The sequence below is a fragment of the Alosa sapidissima genome, chromosome 6, assembly GCF_018492685.1.
Source record: "Alosa sapidissima isolate fAloSap1 chromosome 6, fAloSap1.pri, whole genome shotgun sequence".
In the NCBI taxonomy this organism is placed as follows: Eukaryota; Metazoa; Chordata; class Actinopteri; order Clupeiformes; family Clupeidae; genus Alosa; species Alosa sapidissima.
This window is the reverse complement of record NC_055962.1, coordinates 22,302,062-22,319,590: the sequence shown is the minus strand read 5'-3', so window position 1 is coordinate 22,319,590 and position 17,529 is coordinate 22,302,062. Positions and strand designations below refer to the sequence as shown.

Sequence of the window (17,529 nt, the reverse complement as noted above, 5' to 3'; positions counted from 1 at the left end):
CTCTCTCTCTCTCTCTCTGTCTAAGCCGAGGAGCTGTCAGCAGTCATTACGTGATGTCATATCACACGGCCCCACCAAGGGCATCACATCACTCAGTGCGTGATTTGGACTCGAAACGCGAACCTTTCTGACACAGTTGTTTCAACAGGCGTTGGTCTCTCATGTTCAGGGCAGTTGCTCTGTGCTTTGACATCTGAGAAACACCAAAATACACATACAGCCCAAGAACCGTCTTTGCAACATGTGAAGGCTTATTTCTAGTGCTGCAGTGGCGCTCAATACTAGATCTCAGAGCCTCTCTTGCTCTCTTCTCTTCCTTTTCGTGAAGCGTTTTTACAAGTAGAGGTATTCAAGAGAGCGTTATAAAATGGCTCATGAAAAATTAATTTCCACACTCACCTGGACAGTTTCACCCCTCCCAGTTTCGTTCCTCCTCTTTATAGACTCTGGTAATTAGTTGGGTTCTTTTGGAGCATTGTGTGCACTACTCCTGAATGCCACCGGCTCATCTGCTGGTGGAAAAAGGTTAATGACAACACAGACAAAAACGCAAAAATGAAACAAAGCTTTTTTCCAACACAGAATGTAATTTATTTTTCCCATTCAAGCACTGTTGTAGAGGATGATGCCCAAAATAACAGATGATATCACTCTTTGTCTCTCTCTCTCTGGTTCTTCTCCCTCAATTAATTAACCTTTCCAACATCTGGAATCAGGGAACAGAGTTTGCTGAGACAAGTTAATTGCTAATAGATAAGAAAAGTCTATTGTTCTCCTTAAATAACAGACTTTCCCTGAGCATGCTTTCTTATTCCTTCTTTTCTCTGTCTTTTGGAAATTGTTACCAGAGCAGAATTACACCTCTGCTACACGATCAGCACGGCGCGGCTTAGTGAACAAAGGTGTATCGCTTTTACCTGGAAACTACCGCACTGCAGAATACAGCATGCTGTGCACTCGTAGAGAAAAAGAATGTGTGACTTTACCGCCCCTTACCAGCGTCTAACCAGCTTAGCAGACACCATCCCTTTTCGCATTTGAGACCTTCCAAGAGTACAATCTAGAACTGTTTAACTCTGTATCTTAAGGGCTTTTACATACATTTTTTGTTGGTCCTATGCAAGACGGTGGTATTGGTGTATTGGCCTATAAGAGACTTTTGCTGTCTCCTAATGCTTGACAGTGATGATCAGACTAGCAGACTTGTATTGTCCACTTGCTGATCTCATCTCCCTGTCCTTGAGGAGAAGGGTCAGCACAACATCAGTCCCCTCAGAGCCTCTACAGACCACCACACACATGAACACAGAGAGTGTCAGCTGACTACCGGTACATATCATTTACAGTCTGCTCATGACACACACACACACACACACATATCACCCCCCCCCCCCACACACACCGCACTGGCCAGTACACACAGCTGGATGTGACTGATGTCCTTGGAGAATGCTCAGAATAGGGTGTGGTTATGGTAAAACATGATTCACCACCTCTCAATCACTTCACGTCTGTGATTGCTTTTGGTTTTTAATGTGAGCGTGGCTTATAATAGAGAGGCTTTTTTGAGGAGATGAATTCATGTTGTTAGCAAGCTGTCATAAATCTGTGGTGTGAGGCTGGCTGGGAGAGAGAGAAAAGAAGCTACTTCTCACTCTGCACAGAACGAGCGCTCGTACCATGTGCTCACCCATAAGGTGTTAGTGTGCCGATCGCACCTATCCACCACTGAACAAAGTTTACTTTTTGGAACCTTCACACCTATAGTTTGATACTGAGTTTTGAGTATTCCTTGCAAAAAGGATTCATGCTGAACAACTATATTTGAAATGATAATGTTGTATTACTGACTCCATTTTGCCTCTGGATGCCCAACAGTTTCCTTTTAGCATCTAGGATGTGCTGTGGTTACCATGAATAATTCAAACCCCTTTTGGAAAGCATACATTGCAGACACAGAGAATAAATATCTAGAATGTTTGTGTAATCTGGATGAGTATTGTTTTTTCCCACCTTATACACTGGAAACCGCATCTCATCTTTTGTGCAAGGCACACCACTGAGCTGGCATAGACTTAATGCAGTGAAATCTTTACCCAGGTAATGTTACCTGGGGTACAGTGTCAGAGGACCTAGAGAGGGATAAAATACACACATATTTCATCTTTAATATAATTGCCTCCAAGCAGAGCAAATTGCTTTCCATCTAAATGCAAATTTCCGGCCCGCCTTTGGCACGGTCCAACAATGAGATCGGGCTTGGTGCGCCGACACTGCCTCCGAACCTCCTGCAAAGTATCGGCGGCTTAATGTGAATCCCCCAGCGGAGAAGGACATCAGAAATGAACACCTTTACTGTAAGGCGCTTAAGTGTCTATTGATTTCGCTCACACTGCTCCACGTACCACCGAACAAACATCATCCTAATTGGCCTCCATCAGCAGTGAGTGGCTGGGGCGTTGTTTGCTTAATGTGCACAGTTGGTGAGTTACAGGACAGTATCAGCCCAAAGCTGTGTTTAACTGATTTAATGCATATTCGTAATGCGACTTTATACTCTTTGGAGCACTCCCTGATTTCTTAATTTTTAGCCACTTTACCTGTCGAGAGGTGCATTTAATGTTAGGTATGGGAGGTATTGAAGAAATTTGAACTAGTGATATGATTTGATCATTGATGTAAGAACCATTTAACATGACACTGTATTTTATACTGTATTTTACTTTGGCTCTTGCAAAGGCCATGGGAGAGGATAGCTTTTAAGATTGAAGTCTGAGATCTGGAATTGACTGAAGCCACACTAGGCAATCTTACACCAATACGCATAAAACAGCTCCGCTGACATTTACACATGCCTATTTTCCCTGGGAGCGAATAAGCCCGGATGCGTGTTACAACATGCTGTAAGCAAAGTGCATGGTAATGGATTTCCTCCTGTGTAGCATAGACCATAAATTCATGCTAATATGGCTACCACTTGATCAGAATCCTACCTCAACTCTCTTAACAAAGCCTGTTTAACACTGGTATTTTAAACTATAGTTAAATAGTCAGTGGGAATAAAAATCTCACAGAAAGATGTTTTAATGTCAGTTCTTCATTTACATTGACAACTAAATGAGTTACGGCAATGATTGGGCCACTGAGATGGAGGGCATTGCTCTGACATTATATAAAATTATGATACACACTAGCTTTACTCTGAATTATGCAGGTATCTCATAAAGAGCTGTTGGAGATGATCGGTTTGACTAGACTCTTGACATCAACAGCACCACAAGAAATGAACTGCTGTTTGTCCAAACAAACACACAAAACACACACACACACACACACACACACACACACACATACCAAGCAGATTTTGCACTGCAATGTGTTTCTGGGTGTTATTACTCAGGAAGGACAAAGACCACAATTAAAACAGAAGAGTTTGAATGGATCCACAGTGCGGTAATGAGACCATGCCTTGCTTTGTGTACAGCCCTGTAGAGTAGAGTATCCTCCTCCAGCTGAAATGAGACACCCATGATCCTTTGAGTGGTGTTAGGGGAGTGTAAAATGCCTAGAAACAATGCTCACCGTAAATGGTGCTGGATAAATCAATACAAGCTTAGTGGATTTTCACAATAGAATAAAAATTCTGATGTCCTTGTTTCTTAGAGGCATAAACTGAATGAGATTTGGTGCGTAATTTGAAACTATTTGATTGTCCAACAGGGTGAATGCAAATATGATCTCATTTCTAGAATTATGTAAATATATGGAAAGTGATCCTTTATCTAGCATACATTGAGAAAGTGATGTATTTAGGGAATTGGCTGGTGCAGCCCTAACAGCACCCAGGAGTGTGTGTGTGTGCGTGTGTGTTTGTGTGTATGTGTGTACGTATGTGACAAGAGCTGACTTTGTTAAAGGTGCAGTTTGTGATACTATTACAACCAGGGCCGGCGGAAGGCAATCCTGCGCCTTGGGCGAAATAGAAATATGTCGCCTTATGTTCATAGACTGCGTGCCACTTTTGACTGTGTGCTACCTTCCCAAAAGCCCCTGGATGCAGCGTGCAGATCGGGGCTGGTTTCAATGTGGGGGAGCTCAACGTTGCTACTTTCCAGCGTTACTGGACTGCAAGGAAAAATAAAAAAAAATGTTGCGGGACTATTGTGATTGCGAGGCCTCACAGAAAAAATGGTAGCCTACAATTAAGCAATTAGGCTTTTCACGTAACATAAACATATTATTTTACAGGCTATTATACAGAAATCGGACTACCTATTTAAAATGATGCCGTCTGTTAGGTGTGCATTCAAACGTGACATTAGGAACGCACTTCGAGTGTCGCTGTCTCATCACCCCGCTTTAGGACCATCTTATTGCGGGGAAACAAGCTCATTGCTCCCCTGATTCGGTGACATGATGAGATTCAGATTTTTACCTTATTACATTGTCGTCCCTCTGCTACGTTCCATAGCAACCTGATGATTCAGGCTGAAGATCAGTAGGCTACCCATACGCGGGAGAAAAGTTTTTCAACCTATGCACTTTTCTTCTGCAGCACTATGCTTTGAACGTCTGATTCATGACTGTTATTTAACCAATATCACTGAAAATGAATTGCTCCCGCATTTAAACCGTCTATGTCATTATTTGACAATGTGCAGTGTTGTAGCGCTGTGGCGCCCCTGGTAGTTTGGGCCCAGGGCAATTGCCCAGAATGCCCATGCCTTCCGCCGGCCCTGATTACAACACCCCTTTCGTCAAATTCAGTGAATCCAGCTGTCTATTCTATTCTGTGTGCTCTACCAAAAATGTGTATGCTACCAAAAATGTGTGTGCTACCAAAAATGTGCATGCTACCAAAAATGTGCACAGCCCCGACTCTATATGTGGGCAACAGTGTGTCCAGCACAAGTATGTGAACCAACACAAATTAACATGCATATTGTCAGAAAGATCTTACGCTGAAAGGTATTTATGAGAATTAGTTATGTAACTTGAAGGATTAACTTAATAGTGAGCTAACTTTTGCTAATGCTAACATAGCAATCTGCCTAACCCTTGCAAACATCTTTACAAACATTAAAGGACAACACTAAAACCTGTTGTGACTAGTAGAGTATAGCCTACATGCATCTGCATGCACCTATTATTTCTAGGCAAAGTGAAACTAACTTCACTGTGGTATAGTCAACGACAAAACAGTTCTACACAGCTACTTACTTTCACTATTGACTGTCAAGAGGTTACCATCGGAAGCATAGCCTGAAAAAAACAACCCCAATAATGTTCGAATGACTGAATAAAAATCCTAAGGATAGCAGAGGAGTTGTTTGGGACTGGTTGCTAAAGGCTGCTTACATATCGTGACGGTGCATCTTCAGCTGTGCTTTATATGTGCCTTTCGCTATAGATCAGGTTTTTCTTGGTCAGTGGCGTAATGATTTTTAGAGGCTGTAAGAAAGCGATTTTTCGATCATGCGCCAGAACACACCTTACTGTATGTCGTTAAGTGCCACACCCCTGGCGCAAAGTGTCATTAGTGTGTATGTAACTTTATTGAGTGTAAGATAAGAACGCTTTCCGCCGGGTGTAAGATAGGGCCCATTGCCTTTAAATCTTGCTCCATTTGAGCCAAACACATATCCAACACATAGCCGCCATAGGAAATACAACTATAGGTATGGGAGGTTCTTTCTTGAATTTCCCCTTGGGGATCAATAAAGTATCTATCTATCTATCTATCTATCTATCTACATATTGAATCTTCCATAATAGTATATGACAAGTGCACATGATTGCTATAGCTGTTGTGATAATGCAGAGCTGAGTGATTGGTATGCCAGAGCCATTGTTTGCTCTGCGTCTTTGGCAGCATGTAATCTGGAGAGGTTGAGGTAATGACTCTCATTATGTTTAGCTAGCGGGAGGGGATGTGCCGCTAAAGCACCGTAATTAAAAGTTTCTGGTAGGAAATAGAAGGAAAACAACAAGCCCCCTATGCTCAATGCATCCTCAAAACACAGACAGACAGACAGACAGACACACACACACACACACATATGACACACACACATATGACACACACACACACACACACACACACACAGACAGACACACACACACACACACACACACACACACACATATTCAGACAAACACACACACACACCCCGCGCACACACCCTGGCCCCACCCGTACTTTGCCATATATAGGGCTCTGATGCTTGGCACTGGCAGATAGCCACTCTATCAGATAACGGCGCTATCATCCAATAGCCCCCATCAGTCAATTATCAGCAGTGTGGAGAGGAGTTGCCAAACTAATTACACTCCCGCCTAATCTGGAACATCATCAGGGGCTTCATCACATCACTGTTAGACGCTTTCCATTTCACGGCAGAGAGACGCGGGAGATGGAGAAACTGTCCCAATGTGAATGTACAGTACTTTACGTACGAGTTGTTGTGAGTTTCTCTGAGAGGAAAGATTATGGGTACAGGGAACAGGTCAGAACTGGAGCGTACTCCACACCGTGTAGATAAGTAGTGTAGCCCTTTAGGTGTGAGTTTTTGAACATTCTAACAAAAGATTCAATTCCGCAACAATTCTCAAGTTCTAGAATTCCATGTTGAATTCAGTGAACCCAGATATTCTTATTCTATTTCACTGGTGTGATGGTACACCGCTAGAGAACAACCACAGACACCCAGAACACCAGCACAGTTATTTGTGTTAAGTAATGTGAAACTCTTCACAACTTGAGAATGAAAGTCGGAGCACAGTAATGTGTGTGCTGACAACCCGTCTGTGAAATCCATTTCCTCATGTTTTTTTTTTTCAGGAATGTGTGAACACCAAACAATATTCTAATTTGCTTGCATATGTTATAATGTTTGGAGGGCAGCGAGAGATTCTTGTTTGGCAATATCAATATCAACCTTTGAACTCTGAAATAATCTAATTTAGCAACCTGCCGTGTTGCATATTTAAATATGACACACTACTTTATGTTTCTAATTTCCGCTATTGTACACAGACTTTTAGAAAGATCACCCCTGACCTGTTTTTGTTTTTAAGTGGTTCTGCTTGCTTTGTTTCCCAGGTATTGCTAATGAGATTTTAAATTAACTGTGAGAGAAGCACATTAATTTTAATGTCAAACGCCCGATAGGGAGTGTGAGTTGATATTCCTGTGGAGGTGTACGAGAACCTTGGGTTGTGAGAATGGTTTGAGTTTTCTGCACTCCTCTGGGGCAGATAAACACGTGTGCACACCGACAAAACACACACACACACACACACGCATGCATGCACGCACACGCACACACACACACACACACTAGTCTCTTGGGACTAGTATGAGCTTTGTTTGTGCTTTGCCCCTCATCCCTGAGCTCATAACAATGTTTGTGTGTGTGTGTGTACAGTATGTGTGCGTGTGTGATATTTTCAGTGTGTTTTGATTTCTATCATTCTAGTTCACATGACGAGCCTTAATGTGCATGTCATTATACTGCTAACACAAAGCCTGAGCGATTGTCAGAAGCATCCCAAACGGAATGTCATAAAAATAGTGATCGTTCTAAATAGCAGATTTTCCAGTGATCCCTATGTTGTTGTAGATCAACTATTAAAGCAGTGGGGAAAAACAAAATGTCTGTTAAAATCAATAATTCAGTAACCACAGCAGTGCACGTAGGTTGAACTTTTATGTAAAGCAGAAGGTATTCTTTCTTCCACAAACTGCTTGATGCGCTCCATTCGTATAGTATTGTCTATGTGTGTATGTCTGTGTAAAGGTAAAGGTCATCTTTATGGTCTTACTTATTTAAGTGTGTAAAAATGTTAATCTTAACAGTCTTTAGTGCTGCTTTAACAGTGGACATGAACACCATGCAAAGACCCAGACCTTACCCGGTCAACCTGCAACCTGCACTAAATTGCCCATCGAACCTCTCACAGGGGCCAATTGACTGTGAAACTCTAGTCTAGCCACTCTGTCTCACTCGCCTTATTTATTTATTTATTTATTTATTTAGCCTCTTAAGATCCTCTCATATACAAACTCTCTCTCCCTAAGCACATTTCAGTCATATAGATGGACTCATTAGTATGGAAGTGTGGTCTTTCTGTGCTGGAGTATTTTCTTTTGCTTTGGAATGCAGGGCTGCTGTGAGACCCCTGAGGTTTTGTGTGTGTGTGTGTGTGTGTGTTATGTGGGGTAGTGTGGCGTGGCTGTGTGTATGTGTCGGGGGGGGGGGGGGGGGGGGGGGGTGGAGGTGAATGTGGCAGGATAAGAGGTAATACTACGGAAGCAAAGCTGTCAGTCCACCTTGACAGGCTCCCCTGAGACACCGGCCTGCATACCAAATCAGTTCTACACACAGAGGCACAACCCATCAAATACACACACACACCCACAGCCACATACACACACAGTCACATACACACACACACACACACACACACACACACACACACACACACACACACACACACAAACACACATGCTGTGTGATGGTGAGAAAAGTTGGAAGGTGTGCTATGTATATTCTGTGAGTCGGAATGAAAGCGTCATTGCGGGTCGCTGAGGGTCAGAGAAAAAGAGAGATTGTCCAGCACACACACACACACACACTGCTCTGGTCCTGGCTCTTATTATGTCTGCTGTATTAATATTCACACAGGTAACCTTTCTCAAACCACTGTGCTACATAGACCCTACATAGACATCGCACAATTTTGCTGAAAAAAGAGACTGCTGCCACGCAGTTTCAAAAAATGTGGTGAAGATTGCATAGGGCATATGACTCTGACACAGCTTGTGGGGACAACGGGGATGTCTCTATCTGTAGACCTGCCTTGTAAAGTCACACAGCATGGAATGTTATCACTTGGGAAAGTGCTGGGTAAGTCTCCGGAATATTAAGTATGGAAATGGGAATGCAGATAGTAGAGAAGGCCCAAGTGGGGCGTTGTGCTTTCTTTCCAAAAAAACGAATAAGCTTATTGACAAGACATGCACAAAATGTTTCTACTTCCACTTCCACACAAAACGGTGAGTGACTTTGTTGAACCACTTGAAAAGAGGAAATGTCATCTTGGGATTGTAAGAGTTTGTAAGTCATGTAACTCACTTCACTAGTGTCTTCGTTTTTGCTTTAGATGATAGTTTGAATGTGGACAGCTCTGGTCTGAATTTGTGTGTACAGTAAGTATGCTCCGATTGCTACAAGTATACAATCATATGCAAGTGTAGGATTAGGAAATGGATCGCATCCCATCACGTCCCATTTAATTTTGCCTAATTTGAAAATAAACCAGACCAAACATCTCACGATTGTAATGTTCGAGTTTTTCGACATTTTAATTGTTGCTGTGAAGAACTAAGCTGTGGAGACAAGCATCGTATGAGGTGGCCCAGCTGGCTACAGCACCCATATCACATTTGGTCCCACGGGTCTGACCCAGGTCATTTCCCGATACTACCCCATCTCTCTCTCCCACTCGCTTCCTGTCACTGTCTTCATTTTACTGTCCTATCAAATTAAAGACATAAAAGCCCCCCCCCCCCCCGGTCCCTCTAAAAGAAACAATCTTCTGCATTCACTATTCTTTGGTGATCCAACTCTTGGATCAAATTTCTGCAGATTTCAATCAGACGGATGAGATGTGGAATGTAATCAGTGGGATGTGGTGGCAGAGGTCCAGTCTCTGGAGCACACCAATGGTGGAGATGTGTTATCTTATCGCAGGGGACAAAAGACCCAGCAGCCAATGTCCTCGGGCCTGATCACTTTAACAACAGCACGCATAGAGAAGTAGAGAGGGAGGGAAGGAGAGAACGAGAGGAACGATGAGAAGGAAACCGCAAACAGAGAGAGAGAGAGACTGAATATGAGTGAAAGAGAGAGAAAGGCAGATAAATAGAGAGAGGGGGTTGAGAGAGTGAAAGGGAGATATAGAGAGTGTGTGTGTGTGTGTGTTTGTGTGTGTGTATGTGTGAGGGAATATCAACCCCACGCAGACAGCATCCTGCGGAAGCTGCATCTCCCAGCTGCCACCTGTTGATGAATGACAGGAAAGGCTCGAGTGCTTATCACTGCGCCGAGGCCCAGTGTATTTACACAGACAGAGTGTATTTATATAGACCCGGGCGACCGCAAATCACACTGGACGTGCCTCAGCTGCCGCCGACAGAGACAGCTTCTTAGGAGGGGGGCAGAGGGGATGTGTGTGGGGGGGGGGACGAACGATGGAGACATGCGGCACTGGAATCCCTGAGCTGACACCTGTCACTCAGCTGGTGGGTGCCATGGTTACGGCTGAGAGAGAAGAGCCTCTGAGTTTTCTCAGGCTAAGAGGAGACAGACCTCTGTCAAAGTAATGGCACTGACTGACAGGCTGGTTAGCCTCTGGAGGAAGTGGTTCAATCGGAAGGCTAGCTCAAGCCCCTACATATTCAGCCAGTCTCTCTGGAAAGGGTGGAGTAGGCATCAGGAACTAGGCATCCTGTTCACTATGAATTCAATCGTGGCGGCGCTGTGCTTCAGTCCGGCGCTTGTTGCGTCCAATAAGCCTTGCTGGAGTGCCCTCCACAAATATAATATAACGTCGGCTGCTCAGAAACACTGTAATCACTGTGGTTCAGCGGGTGCAGCATGATGTTAGCAATAATAAACTTGTAGGCTGAATTCCCAGGAAATTTGATTGTCGCTGAAATGTCTGTCTTGACCGTGTTATAAATCTCCTTACCAGCACCAGTAGGGATTAAATGCTAGTAAATATAGACTTACTGTCGCATTACTGAGGCAACAATCACTACTGCTACTACTACTACTGCGATAACTAAATAGTGACAAGGCTGTATTCTAACAACTGTTTTGTTTTCTTCCTCTCTCTTTCTCTCTCCCTCCCCCCTCTCTCTTTATCTATCTATCCTGCCTTTACTCACTCTGCCTCCCCCTGTCCTCTGTACCCTGTTTACACTTGCCTCTCTCTTGTCTTTCTCTCTGGTTCACCCATCCGCTCTCTTTCTCCCTCTCTCTCTCTCTCTCTCTCTCTCTCTGTCTCTGTCTCATCCATCACCTCATTCTCTCTGTCACCTTTCTGTCTCGTCCTCTCCATCTCCCCTCTGTCTCCCCTCCCTTTTCTCTTTTTTTTCCCTCCCTTTTTATCTCTCTCTCTCTCCCTCCCTCGCTCCCTCTCTCCATCCCCAGGGAGCTGCTGTTGACTCTGGCCCTGGGCCAGGTGCTCTCTCTGCTCATCTGCGGGATCGGCCTGACCAGCAAGTACCTGGCTGACGACTATCGTGCAAACACCCCCGTGTTCCAGAGCTTTCTCAACTACATCCTCCTCTTCCTGGTCTACACCACCACTCTGGCCGTCAGACAAGGTACTGTAATGGTATCAGACCCCCAACCCCCCCCCACCCACCACACACACACAAAGTTTGATTTCCCACCTGGGAACTGTGGGTCTCTCTCTGGGTACAAAAGGTTTAATCACTTCAGTGGTGTGCATTATAGTACCAAGTTAAAAGCAGCGTGGCATTATCTCCATAGCTAATCGTGCTATTTGCAGTCCCAGCAGGGGCTGTTGACCTTTACCGGCCGAGCACTCAGCAGGTTAGCGTGCCCATACCACTGGTGTGAGAATGCATGAATTGAGACACACCTCAGCAGGGCAGTCCTCCATTATAAGCCATTAATTATCCTCTGTCTGTGCACACACCGTAGGTCTATCCAGTGCATGTGTGAATAAAACTCTCTGTGAGCAGCAAGTAAAGTAGCCGAGCCTATTTTTACACCTCTCAGCCAATCAGCAATGCTGCTTCAGTAACATGAAAAGAAACTGGTTTATTTGGTCGGATTTTGAGCTGAAAAGTCAATAGCCTTTTCACCAGCATCAAGGAGTGCACCTTTTAACTCAATGAATCTTTTTCCTAACAAAATGCAAGGTTGTTATTTTCTACCAAATTTACAGTATGTAGACAAAAGTATTGGGACTTATGCCATTACACTCAAAGGAGGACATCCCAATCCCAGTGACATCCCATTTGAAATCATTAGGTATTAATAATATTATGGAGATGGTCCCCCTTTGCAGATGTAACAGCTTTCAATCTTTTGGGAAGGATTTTATAGTATGTGCAATTTTTTGGAAAAGGAAAATATCCGCACACTGTCTTCATTGCTCTCAAAGGTGATTTAATTGTGAAACGTTTCGACCACTCTGGTCTTTTTCAGTTACATTTGTTTTGATGTACCTGATGAAGACCAGAATTGTTGAAACGTTGTTCAATTATATCATCTTTGAGAGCAAAGAAGACAGTGTGCGGATATTCCTTTTTCCATTTGCATCTTTTATTATCTGGCACCTGTTTAAATATATATATATATATATATATATGCGTGCGTAACGGAGGCAGACTGAGCTAGCGATGTCTTCACAACACACCATATTATTGGCTCAATGTATTCACATCACACCACATGATTGGCTCAATGTATTCACATGTCAACGTTTTGCCGAGGAAGGGGTGGGATATGTGTAGACAACAGCCATATTGGCTTGACAAACTAGCCCCATGCATTTCTATGGAGTATTTTTTGAGTGCTGTGTCTCCACATTAGAAAGTCTCTGGTGTAACGGAGGCAGACTGAGCTAGCGTGCTGGTTGCCCATGTAAATCCTCACAGCCCTAACCTTAAGAACGCTTCTAACCGCTGAGTTGGAAGCCTGGTCTCCCATGCCGGTGTGTGTGTCAAAGTGGCAGGTTCGAGGCCCGTGAGCGGCGAACGAACCGACCTTGTGACAAGTGCATTCCCACATTGTGCATTTTTTGCCCATTCATTCAGTATTTTTGAGTTCAGGCATTGATGTTGGATGATGTTAGACCTGTTCTCTGTGGGCCAGTCAAGTTCTCGCCCAACCATGTCTGTATAGATCTTTGTGGACCTTGTGCACTGGGGTACAGCGGTCTTAGGATTGATAAGGGCTTCCCCAAACTCTTCCCAAAAAGTTGTAAGCATATAATTGTCCGAAATGTCTGAGTACACTGAAGCATTAAGATGTCCTTTCACTAACCCAACCCCAACCCCTGAAAAAAACATAATTACATCAGTATCACTCCACCAGCTTGATTGTCTAGAGTTTGCAAAGCAAGGTCCATATAGACAAGTTTATGTGATTTTGTTATGGAAGAACTCAACTGGCTCACAGAAAACAGGATTCTCTACTACACCATCAAACACCTTTGGGGTGAACTTCTCGCCCAACATCCGTGCCTGGCCTCATAAATGCTCATAAATGTCCCAGTACTTTTGTGTACGTATATAGTGTAGAAAAAAACATTATGTGAGATCGAGGATGCCATTTTTGTAACACCGCTGTCTGTGAGACCACAGCCTCAGGCCTTGTCATGAATCATTCATAGCCCCCTGGTTCCCTGTTCAGGGCATCACTTCTTCAGGAAGTTCCCTTAGACTACACCATTCCATACTTTTTATAAGGGAGACTTTCTATCAATAACTTATGACGGGTGGAAAACATTGATGACAGTTGGAACTTAGTTGGATGATGTCATTGTTACACATGTTATCTGTGAGATCTGAGAGATTGAGTAACACCTGCCCTCAGTCTCTCCTACTGTGCACTCTTAAAACAAATGTGTTGAAAATAACACAATTTGTGTTGTTTTTAACACATCTCTATGTCCAGATAGGGACAACACAATTTGTCTTGTTTCTAACACATTGCTTTTGTTATATTGTGTACACTCTTACAACAAATCTGTTGAAAATAACACAACTTGTTGTTTTTTAACATATCATTATGTCCAGATAGGGACAACACAGTTTTGTGTTGTTTCTAACACATTTGTTTTAAGAGTGTGAGAGTAGAAAAGGAGCAACATCACTGAAGTATTGTATTTGATTGCCGTCAGCTATTTCTGCTCTATATCGACTTTTAATTGACTCAATAGAAGACATTGACAGAATAGAGTGCCCAGTCATTTCTTTTTTGTCTAGACGTGGCCATTGACAGAGGAAGTCTTCCTCCTTTTGGTGTGATTTGAGAGTCAGCGACTGTCTAGAAGCTATGCTTTCTGCCAAGGGTTGTGCCCTTCACTATAATACTTCAATTTGAGAGATTCTGTTGGGTCTGGCCAGGATAGAGGCTAAGTAGAAGTGGCTCGTATAAGAATCTAAAAGCATCAAAAACATTAGGCTCTTTATCTGTAAACTTTGAGGGTGACCTCTGGGTGAGTGTGTGTGTGGGGTTTATTTAGTCTCCTCACACACTCATGCCCTGTTGAACCACTTAACACTAGATGGTTATGGGATTTGGCACATGCCTTTGTCCAAAGCGACATACAAATACAAAAGTAATATAATATTTAAAATTGAACAGGGAACAGATTAGAATGTTGGTCAAACTATAATAAGGAGAATAGCAATAATAAACAACAATGTCAATTCAATCAATAGCCTAATAAAATAAGCAATGAAAATGAGGGGAAAAAGGCAATAATAAACAATAATGTCCATTCAATCAATAATATAAAAACAATAACATGGTAAGACTACATTAAGGAGAATATCAGTAATAAACAATAATGTCAAATTAATGAACTGAATAGATGAACCTTGCTTAAAGGCATCCTATGCAAGGTTAATATGACAGCTTTGAAGTCATTTTGATAGTAAACTAACTTGTAAAAGGGAGAATGGTGTGCTCTAAGATCTTTGTTCTAGATGTTCTAGAACATCCATTAAAGGCCGTGTTGCAGGGTTCGTTTTCCAACAAATTTGCACAATTTGCTTGTTGATAATAAACATTTAAACTGTTATCCATTGTATTTGATGTTGTTGGGTATCACAAAACGGAATATAATACCAAAAAGCAGGTAATATTTCACAGCATTTGAAGTGATTCTCCTTTCCCCCACAATGCATTGCATTACGTCACCTTGGGGAGACTACAGACCAAAGCCCACCTTGAGACCCTTGAGAGTAACGAGAGAGGAGTAAAGAGAGACGAGTAAAGTATTGTTCAGCAGTAGATAGCGCAGATTATAGATAAACATATAGGCTATAGATAGCCTAGATATGTATATAGACAGATAGATAGATCATGTCATTATGCTGGTCACAGGGGAGCTCCTCGACCAGCGGCCAAAATGCACTCGCTTCCCTAGTTACTGCAGCTCTCCACCACAGTTTCCATCGGGACGGCACAGCCCACACAAGCACCTGCAAAACTGCGACTTGCCCATATTATCTCCCTCTTTGGTAAGCCGTACCCTGGCGATGTCAATGGCAATCAATCACGAGCAGTAGTTATCGAAAACATTCATGCTGAGACACGACCAGCCTAATCGGCGGCGGCTAGAAGCTAAGTAACTGGGGTGGCTCACAGGTGGGACTAAAAAGTTAGCCCAGCTAGCTATCATGATGCTTCATATTCTGATCTTCTGACTAAGTTTGCCCGGTAGCCTACTTATCTGAACTAACGACATTATCACTATCACTAGATACAAAGAACATGTTGACTTTCATTCGGTGCTGTTCACTGACAGTAACAAAAAAAGTGTCGTAATGTTATAAGCATAATACATTGAACTGAATAGGTGCATTATAGCCTCATAACGAGGCCTCTCAAATTCAGAAAATTGCATTAAACTAAAATCGGAAGACATTGTTATCTTTGTTAGACCATAGGGTCGTTGTCATATAAATGCTGTAACGAAATTCGAAGTGTAAATATACAAACTTTATGTTGAAAGTGTAACCGCGACCGTTTCCCATAGGAATGAATGTAAAACATATACCATCCAAAACGAGACCTCCCGAAATTCAGAAAAAATACTAAATTGATATCAGGCACCGTTATTACCATTGGTAGATCATAGGGTAGCTGTGATATAAATGCTGTGACGAAATTCGAAGTGTAGATATACAAACTTTATGTTGAAAGTGTAACCGCGATGTCCATTGAAATGCATTGGAATGAATGAAGCGCAGATCAAGTAGTCCCCAAAGTGACGTCATCACCGAATTGCGTACAAAAAACCCGCTAATGCTAACAACAACAAAAACTGGCATTTAACACCATTGGGAGACATTTTTAAAATGATATACATATATTGAGTGCTTTATGTACCCATTAATCAACAGTGGTGTTTAACCTGCAACACAGGCTTTAATATAGCAGTCTCTAACATGCCTGTGGCAGAGACGGTTGATAATGTATATTAAGGATCTTTGCCTGTGGTAATGGTGACTGAATCCCAGATTGCATTCTGATTCTTCACTGGGCTAGAATACACATAGGCTAGAAACTGCCTTTAAGCCCAAAGCTGAATGACGCTACTGGAGACTTGGAACCTTTTTACTGTGCAGTCAATTACCTGGTGTTTTATCAGTCCGTCCACCCCATTATAAGGCCATTAGAAGATACATTGAAATGACACATGCTGACTGTACCATTACAGAGTTATTTTCTTGACCTTCGAGAACCCAAGTCTATACTTTCCTCATGGCAAAATTAATATAAAAAAGCTGCAGGGCATAGAGAACCCAACTGACCTAAGGAATAATCTTCACCTAAACTTTGATTCTGCACATGTAGCTCTTTGCTCGTGGTGTTTTTTTTCCTGAAACTTCTGAGAGGTTCGACCATTAGGAAGCCAACAAGTTCTGCAAAGCATTGATGTTTATGTCTAACGAAGTGGACGCCTGTGCAGAAAAATAAGCGGCGCAACACACACACGACGCGTCATATTTTTTACAGTTTATTATGCACATGTCGAGTGCCAGTTTTGCGGAACGATTTGAATCTAATTTCCTCACCGTTGCCTCACGCTTTCCCTGAGCCAGAAATAGAACAAACTAGTCAAGGCCTGGAATGCTAAATGTGGTTTATTAATAGAAATCTCGGGGAAAATCATTTGGATTGCCTTGATTCATAACTAAGAGACACCTTCCGCACGTTTTGTCTGTGCTTCTGGTAAACATGAAATCCTCGAGCACTGGGTGTTTTTAAATGTGTGCTGAGAGGAGATTATACAAAGAAATATGACTCTCTCGTGGCTGTCGCATACAGTAGCTCCTTCTGAAGACCCTCAGCAGAGGCTAGTTAAATTGGTTTTGACAAGTAATAGATACCATATCACAGAACTCTATAACTTGAATTTCCCCTTGGAGATCAATAAAGTATCTATCTATCTATCTATCTATCTATCTATCTATCTATCTATCTATCATAACAAGAGCATCCATCTTTGTTTCCTCAATGAGAAATTAGGGATTTTCAGTGGATAGATCCTTAATCTCCATACCACGCCCACAAAATTAAATAGGCCTAGATAGTAAAAAAAGTGCTTACTTCGACAACATTGGTACCAGTTCACCATTCTATCATTGCTTTGTCATAGCTTGTCATGCTTGAAAGAAACGCCTTTCACTCCCTGATGCTGGAGCCACTAGAGCAGAGTGAAAGTGTAGAGTCCAATGCCTTTCTGCTC

At 42.6% G+C, this 17,529-nt stretch overlaps 1 protein-coding gene across 1 annotated transcript in view; it reads left to right on the top strand.

The window, feature by feature from the left end:
• Nucleotides 1-17,529, top strand: part of slc35f1 (solute carrier family 35 member F1) — a 115,756-nt gene that overhangs the window by 34,258 nt on the left and 63,969 nt on the right. The window contains exon 2 of the mRNA XM_042096032.1: nt 11,220-11,395. Coding sequence (XP_041951966.1) covers nt 11,220-11,395 — 176 coding nt within the window. The remainder of the gene's footprint in view (nt 1-11,219; nt 11,396-17,529) is intronic.